We start from the raw sequence: 8,485 nt of genomic DNA on the forward strand, positions 1-8,485 counted from the left end.
GTGGAGCAAAGATAAAGGATGAAGATAAATGAGTGAGGATTTTGGTTTAGAACACCCCTACCTTAACTGAAAACCAGTCTTTTAGTGGGAAGATATTCCTCTTCCACAGCACATGCAGTGTAAGCATGAATGCCAGTGAAGCAGTGAGGGAAGGTAGTGACATCTGGAAGGCCAGCCAGACTCCCCTCACAGCACACACTTAGCCCAACAGTAAACCTATAATGGAATGGTTGTCCAGAAGGGCACCAAGCTGGGGGGCGCCTGGGTGGCTCAGTCAGTCAAGCATCTGCCTTCAGCTCCCCACGTTGTTTATTGTCTTGTCCTTGGCTCCTTGCTCAGTGAGGAGCCTACTTCTCCCTCTTTCTCTGCCCCTCTACCCCTACCCTGCCCCCACTCATGCTTTCGCTCTCTCAAATGAGTAAATAAAATCTTAAAAAAAAAAAAAAGGAAGAAGAAGATCACCAAGGGAATGAGGTCCCTGAGGTCCCGACAAAGTCCAGGTATGTCCTCAACTAGAAAACTCAGAACACATTGCTCTGACAACCTGTGGCAAATAACCTGCTCTACCTCTGAAATGTTCACATATACAGTTCTCTGGGGACGGATGGCAAAATTTTCCATGATACACAGGTACATAGAAAATATTTATTAGGACACTATTCATTACAGATGAAGAAATTTTCTTACACAGCGTCACAGAGTGGCAGGGCTGGGTCAGCAGCACCTCGGGAGCCAGAATGAGGCTGGGTCCCTCATTTCCAGCCCCCAGTGCCAACAAGGGTTTTGTGGGGGCAGGAGGAAGACAGAGGGGAGACCCTGCCTATGTGAATTAATTAAGGGGTGAAAAAGCAATCTTCTCCTGAAAGCACCAAAACAGCACAATAACTTTTTCCTTCTAAAGTAAAAATAGGGAGTTTCACCATCATACCTAAACATTGAAAAAATAAAAATGGTCCCCAGGAAAACAAGGATCCAAACTTCGGGCTTTATACGAACAACCGGGAGCCATGCAGGTACTTGTTGAGGGGCCACAAGTTGCTCTCACCCACATTGGAGGTGCGCCTCTGGCACTGTTTGCAGCGCCGATACTTCTCACACTGGTCCAGGAAGAAGAGCTTGTCTGATGCCCTGAGGAGAGGGAAGGACAAGCAGTCATCATCAGGCATTCCATGAGTCCGACCCGGGTTTAGAGGCCAGTGCAGCAGAGGAGAAGCAGAAGAGAAGGAACACCTGCTCCCTGCCCTCCAGGGGCTTACCACCCACCTGTGATGGCCCACCTGCAGTCCCTCCCCCTCCACCGCTCCCTGCAGCTCAACCCAGCTGGGCATCTCCTGCTTCCAAACCTCTCTTTATTTGATCACAAAAACTCCTCATCTTACAAATGAAAAAAGTAAGACAAAAAGATTAGCTGCCTCTCCAAAGTTAGTGTTAATTCTCAAAGCCACGACTAGATTCCCTAACTCTAGCTGGGGAGAGGGGGCACAGATCTAATACATGTCAGGAAGATGTTCTTGGTTGGTTCCATCATGGGCTTCTCGGTTCCCCAGTTGCTCAACGCTGACTCTGCTCTGAAATGACCATTCTGTCAGCCTTGGACATATTCGGATGGAAAATCCATCTCCCTATTTCCAACTAGTTATTTCCAAGGAGAATCCCTACCCTCCTCCCCCATGCTTCCCTACCCTCCACAAAATGATAATAAAGCCACCCTACACGGAGGCAAAGATCAGTGCAGAGATGGTAAGTATATAACACACAGCCCGGCATTCTCCAATCCCATATCCATAACAGGCATTTCTAATACACTACAGCAGTAGCTCCTGCTGAACGCAGAATGCTCTTCTCCACCAGGTGTGCTAGGCGGCCATGACTAATGAACTGAAGTCGACCCTGGAAACCTGTCTACCACCCCAAGACCTCAGGAAGGTCAACAAGAAGTAGAAGGGGTTTCTCCGCAAACAAAGCCCTTGAGGTTCCAATTGGGAATTACCGCTCAAAGGCCTTCTCCTCCAGGTCCCGCTGCCTCTTCATTGCAGTACTGCTTTCCCAGTCCTCCTGCAAGCTCTGGTTAATTCTGTTCACCCGCGCCCGCTCAGCATTTCTGTCTGCCAAGTGCCTGGAGAGAACAGCATGGTCTGCTTCTATTCACAATACAGGGAAGGGCAGGCACCAACCTTGGGAGCTCTATTCCCTTTATGGTAGATTAAACAGAAACATTCTGGTTTTGTTCACTACTCTTTGAAATATACTAAAAGGCATGAACACTGAACAAAGAAAAACACTAAAAACATTATAGCTCTCAAATAGTTTATGGGTCTAGGACCTTTCATCTTCAATCCTAGTTTAAATTAGCAGAATTGAAACCTTTTTCCAATTAACAAATGCAGCCTTTAAAGCCATTAATGTCCTTTGAGGCTAATTTAACTAAACTGAAAATCATCTCAAATGGATTTCCTATACTTTAGGTTTCTTTCCTTTTATTCCAGTCTCAGCTGTCAGTAATCAGGCCACGAGTTGCTACAGGCATGTTACAAGGCAAAGTAGACAGGAATACAAATGAATGGCTAGAGAGGGGAAAAGAAACAGAAGTGACTAGGCAAAGGAAAATGAAATCAAGAAAATATCTAACATTGTGAAGAAGGTAAAAAAAAAAAATGAGTGTTTGGTAAAGGCCACGACATCAAAGAAGTGATAGCAGTGTCTCTCTCTTCAAGTACCATGTCCCAGAATTCCCAATGGTTAGTGTCTCTATTACTGCTCTCCAGACACTCAGCCACTGCTGTTGTGAATCATCTTAAACCTGGTTCAAATTATTTAGATGTGTCTTTTTCTTGCCAGACTGAAACTCTTACCTTCAGTTCTCATTAAAGCCTAGAAAGGACTTCACTAAATGTGACCAATGATTTTGGCTGCTCTGCAGGGCTCTGTGTTATAGGCAGCAACTGCCACTAGGTGTCAGGACCCTCCGATAAAAATCAGTAATGTACCCTGCGCTGGTTCCCTTGTCCTAAAAGAGCATGGCCACATTTTCCTCTCGTGAGCACAGATTCAACAGCTCAGCTACTGTATAGTCATCACAAAGGTTAAATGAGATAATATACAAAAAGTGCCAATGCCTATCACACAATGGGAGCTCAGTGACCGAATGGTACCTGTTATACATGTATCTTTTATAACCTTTTTTCCTTTTCCTTTTCATTTTTTTTAATGGTAAAAATCACATGGGGTGCTCCGTTAAGTGCCTGACTTTGGCTCAGGTCAAGAACTCAGGGTCCTGGGATGGAGCCCCATGTCAGCCTCCCTGCTCAGCAGGGAGTCTGCTTGTCCCTCTGCCCTTCTCCTCTCCCACCCAAATACTCTCTGTCTTTTCTCTAAATCAATAAAATCTAAAAAAAATTGTAAAAACCACATAACATAAAATTGACATCTTAAACATTTCTAAGTGTACAGGTACATAGTGTTAAATATATTTACATTGTTGTACAACCAATATCTAGAACTCTTTCCATCTTGCAAAACTAAAACTCTATACTTATTAAACAACTCCCCATTCCTCCCTCCCCCTAGCCCCGGGCAACCACCATTCTACTCTGTTTCCATGAATCTGACACTCTGAATACTTTACAGAAATGGAATCATACAATATTTGTCTTATTATGACTGGCTTATTTTGCTTAGCATAAGGTCATCAAGGTTTATCCATGTTGTAGCATGCGTCATAATTTCCTTTCTTCTGAAAGCTGAGTAATATTCCATTGTATATGTATAACACATTTTGTTTATTGAGCCCTCTGTGACTGTATATTTGTGTTGCTTCCATTTCTTGGCTACTGAATGCTGTTATGAACATGGGAGTGCAAATATCTCAAGATCCTGTTTTCAACTCCACCAAAAAAAAAGCCTACTAGAACTGATAAATGAATTCAGTAAGGTCACAGGATACAAAATCAATGTACAGATCTGTTCCATTTCTATACACTAATAATGAAGCAGCAGAAAGAGAAATTAAGAAAATAATCCCATTGGGGCACCTGGATGCCTCAGTCAGTTAAGTGTCCAACTTTTGATCTCAGCTCAGATCTTGATCTCAGTGTCATGAGTTCAAGCCCCATGTTGGGCTCCACACTGGGCATGGAACCTACTTTAAAAAAGAAAAAGAAAACAATCCTATTTTCAATTGCACCAAAAAGAATAAAATACGTAGGAATAAACAATGAAGGAGGTGGAAGATCTATACTCTGAAAACTAGCATTGATGAAAGAAATTGAACACAGGGGCTCCCAGGTGGCTCAGTTGGTTAAGTGTCTGCTTTTGGCTTAGGTCATGATTTCAAGGTCCTGGGATCCAGCTCTGTGTTGGGCTCCCTGCTCAGTGAGGAGCCTGCTTCTCCCTCTCCCTTTGCTCCCCTCCCACTCATGCTCTCTCTCTTTCTCAAATAAATAAATAAAATCTTTAAAAAAAAAGAATGAAAGAAATTGAACACAAACAAATGGAAAGATAGTCCATTCTCATGGATTGGAAGAACAAATATTGTTTAAATGTCCATGCTACTCAAATCAATCTACAGATTTAATGCAATGCCTACCAAAATACCAACAGCATTTTTCACAGAACCAGAACAAACTATTCTAAAATTTGTATGGAAACCACAAAAGACTCTAAATAGCCAAACCAATCTTGTAAAAGAAAAACAAAGCTAGAGGCATCACAATTTTAGACTTCAAGTTATATTACAAAGCTGCAGTGATCAAAACAGTATGGTACTAGCACAAGAGTAGACACATGGGTAGATCAGTGAAACAGAATAGAGAGCCCAGAAATAAACCCATAACTATACGGTCAAATAATCTTTGACATAGCAGGAAAGAATATCCAATGGGAAAAAATCTCTTCAACAAAAAGTGTTGGGAAAACTGGACAGCAACATGCAAAAGAATGAAACTGGACCACTTTCGTATGCCATACACAAACATAAACTCCTAATGGATTAAAGACCTAAATGTGAGACTTGAAACAATAAAATCCTAGAAGAGAGCACAGGCAGTAATTCTCTGACATTGGCTATGACATCTTTCTAGATATATCTCCTGATGCAAGGAAAACAAAAGCAAAAATAAACTATAGGGACTACATCAAAATAAGAAATTAATATAATGAATTTATACAACTCAATGCCAAAAAAACAAATAATCCAAGTGAAAAAAATGGGCAAAAGACATGAACAGACATTTCTCCAAAGATGTACAGATGGCCAACAGATAGATGAAAAGATGCTCAACACCACTCATCATCAGGGAAATGCAAATCAAAACCACAATGACATATCACCTCACACCTGTCAGAATGGCTAAAATCAAAAACACAAGAAAGTGTTGGTGAGGATGTGGATAAAAAGGAACCTTGTGCAGCATTGGTAGGAATGCAAACTGGTGCAGCCACTGTGGAAAATAATAAGAAGTTTCCTCAAAAAATTAAAAATAGAACTACCCTATGATCCAGTAATCTCATTACTGGGTATTTATCCAAAGAAAACAAAAACACTACTTTGAAGGGATATATGCACCCTTGTGTTTACTGCAGTGTTATTACAATAGCCGATTTATACAATGATGTGTGTGTGTGTGTGTATAATTCAGCCATAAGAAAGAATGAAATCTTGCCCTTTGCAACAACATGGATAGGTTTAGAGAGTGTAATGCTAAGCAAAATAAGCCAGTCAGAGAAAGACAAATAAAAGATGATTTCACTCATATGTGGAATTTAAGAAACAAAACAAACGAACAAAGGGGGAGAAAAAGACAGACAAACCAAAATAGACAAACTAAAATAGACTCTTAGCTGTAGAGAACAAACAGATGGTTACCAGAGGGAGGGAGGTGGGGGATGGGTGAAATAGGTAGAGGCAATTGATTATCTTGATAAGCACAGAGTAATGCCTAGAATCCTTGAATCATTACATTATATACCTGAAACTAATACAACACTGTATGTTAACTACACTGGAAAGAAAATATATAAAATAAAATAAAATAAAATCTTTTTAAATTTTTTAAAAACTTTTTAATTAAAAAAAAAGATCCTGCTTTCAAATCTGTTGCTATATATACACATATATACATAGAAGTGGAATTAGTGAATCATATGGTAATTCTATTTTTAAGTTTTTGAGGAACTGCCATGTTGTTTTCCATAGCAGCTGCACCATTTTACATTCCCATCAACAGTGCACAGGGTTTCTATTTCTCCACATCCTTGCCAACACCTATTATGTTCTGGCTTTTTGATAGTAGCCACCCTAATGGGTATGAGGTACTATCTTTCTCTTTTTTCTTTCTTTCTTTTTTTTTGTTTTTCTTTCTCTTTCCCTTTTACAACATAATTGCATATTAATGGTTTTGTCTACCTGTGAATAGACAGTTTTCTTCCTTTCTAATCTTTTGAATACTCTAAAAAAGTACTTGAATACTCTAAAAAAGTACTTGTTAAATGTTTCATGGTGCATGTGGTATAAGAAAAGATAGCCATCTAATCTGTCTACGTTACAGTGATAAATACTTCTTAGACAGCAAAGGATGCTTTCCTACATCTGCATAAATGAGTTGCAAGGGGAAGCGTGAACAGTGTGCTGTTTACTTCATTCAGACTGCCATAGACTTGGCACTCCAGGATAGATATGTGATTGGAATTAAGTTATTAAATTGTGTGATATCAACCACAGCTACATTTGCAATCTTGCCATCCTACTTTGTTACTTTTATTCACTGGAGTGGAGAATCCCCAACTCTCGGGTTCAGATGAGCAAATATTCAATAAAACACGAACTACTTCTTGCCTTGAAGAGGCAAAAATCTAGTTAAATGCTAAATGGCGTCTATTCCAAACAGGACAAAGGAGGGTCCAGGGTGGCTAAAGGAGGCTTACCTGCGCAGCACCTTCAGAGTACAGAGACCATTTCTTTGTGAGCAGCTACCTCACTGAGCTTTTGATGTCCGTTTCCCTAGTGATTAGTGACGTTGAGCATCTTTTCATATGCTTTTCGGCTACTATTGTATTGTTTGTAAAAGGAGACTTTTAAAAGTCAGTTTCATTTAGATGCCAAGCAAGTGAGGAAAGGAACTGGGGCTACAGGGGAGGCCACGAGGATTCTCACAAGACTGCTGGTGGAAGCACACTGCTGTACCTTTATAGAAAGTGAACTGTTGGGGTGCCTGGGTGGCTCAGTCCTTAAGCGTCTGCCTTTGGCTCAGGTCATGATCCCAGGGTCCTTGGGATCAAGCCCCACATAGGGCTCCCTGCTCAGGGGGAAGCCTGCTTCTCTTGCTCCCACTCCCCCAGCTTGTGTTCCTCTCTCTCACTCTCTGCCAAATAAATAAATAAAATCTTAAAAAAAAAAAAAAGAAAGAAAGAAAGAAAGAAAGAAAGAAAGAAAGAAAGAAAGAAACAAAGCGAACTGTCGGTATCTGGTAATATTTAAAATGTGCCATACGCTTGATCCAGCAGCTCTGCTTCTAGGATTTTATCCAACAGAAACAAAAGAACGAGTATAAAGATATATATTTAAAATGTTTAATGCAAAAATTGTTGTAATAGCAAACCATCTGTAAATAGAGTGAATCTTCATCAATAGTGCAAAAGATAAATTACAGTAATCCATGTTATAGATAGTACGCTGTCATTAAAGAGGAGTGAATTTGTCTCTATGTACTGACCTAAATATAAATTAATGATGCATAATTAGGTTAAAGAAAAGCTGGGCTACATAGTAATGTATCTCATAGGTCTTATTTTCATTTACAAAAGTAGAAGGAAAATATATATATGTGGATATTGTGTGAATATATTTGTAAAGAGTAGGAAAAAATACAGAAGGCTGGGGGAGATTATTAAGCTTTTTTTAATCTCTCCACCAATTGACTTATTTTAATGAACATGAACTGCTGTACTTTTTATAAACAAAAGCAGAAAAGTTTAAAGAAAAAGAATACTTTAAGATCTAAACAGGCCTGTTTAGATCACACTGACTAAATTATCCCCTGTGAAAGTGACTGGCCATAGGAGTGCCATAAGATGGCATCTTGAGATGGACTAGAGACTGGGGAAGCTGGGAAAGAGAAGATAAGTGAGAGGGGTGCCTGGGTGGCTCAGTTGATTAAGTGTCTGCCTTCAGTTCAGGTCATGATCCCAGGGTCCTGCAATCAAGCCCCACATCTGGCTCCACCTGCTTCTCCTCCCTCTGCCATACCCCCACCCACCTGTGCTCTCTGACTCTCTTTCTCTCTGTGTCAAATAAAAATCTTTAAAAAGAGAGAGACAGAGACAGAGAGAGAGAAAGACAAGTGAGAGAATCTGGGATAACTAGTAAAGGATACAGAAATGGAAGAGAAGGATCTGACCCGTACAGAAAAGGGGGGTCTGCGATTTCTCTAATGAATATGGATGCCAAAATCCTCAACAAGATCCTTGCTAATAGAATCCAACAGTACAT

At 40.4% G+C, this 8,485-nt stretch overlaps 1 protein-coding gene across 2 annotated transcripts in view; it reads right to left on the bottom strand.

Annotated features, from left to right (window-relative positions):
- Positions 1-791: 791 nt before the first annotated feature.
- CCDC81 (coiled-coil domain containing 81) overlaps positions 792-8,485 on the bottom strand; it is a 44,376-nt gene continuing 36,682 nt past the window's right edge. For both annotated transcript variants that reach the window (XM_034667718.1, XM_002925183.4), the window contains 2 exons: positions 1,991-2,116; positions 792-1,128 (listed from right to left, as the gene is read on the bottom strand). In XM_034667718.1, coding sequence (XP_034523609.1) covers positions 987-1,128; positions 1,991-2,116 — 268 coding nt within the window. In that variant the 3' untranslated portion in view covers positions 792-986. The remainder of the gene's footprint in view (positions 1,129-1,990; positions 2,117-8,485) is intronic.

This window comes from Ailuropoda melanoleuca, chromosome 8, assembly GCF_002007445.2.
Source record: "Ailuropoda melanoleuca isolate Jingjing chromosome 8, ASM200744v2, whole genome shotgun sequence".
Taxonomy (NCBI): Eukaryota; Metazoa; Chordata; class Mammalia; order Carnivora; family Ursidae; genus Ailuropoda; species Ailuropoda melanoleuca.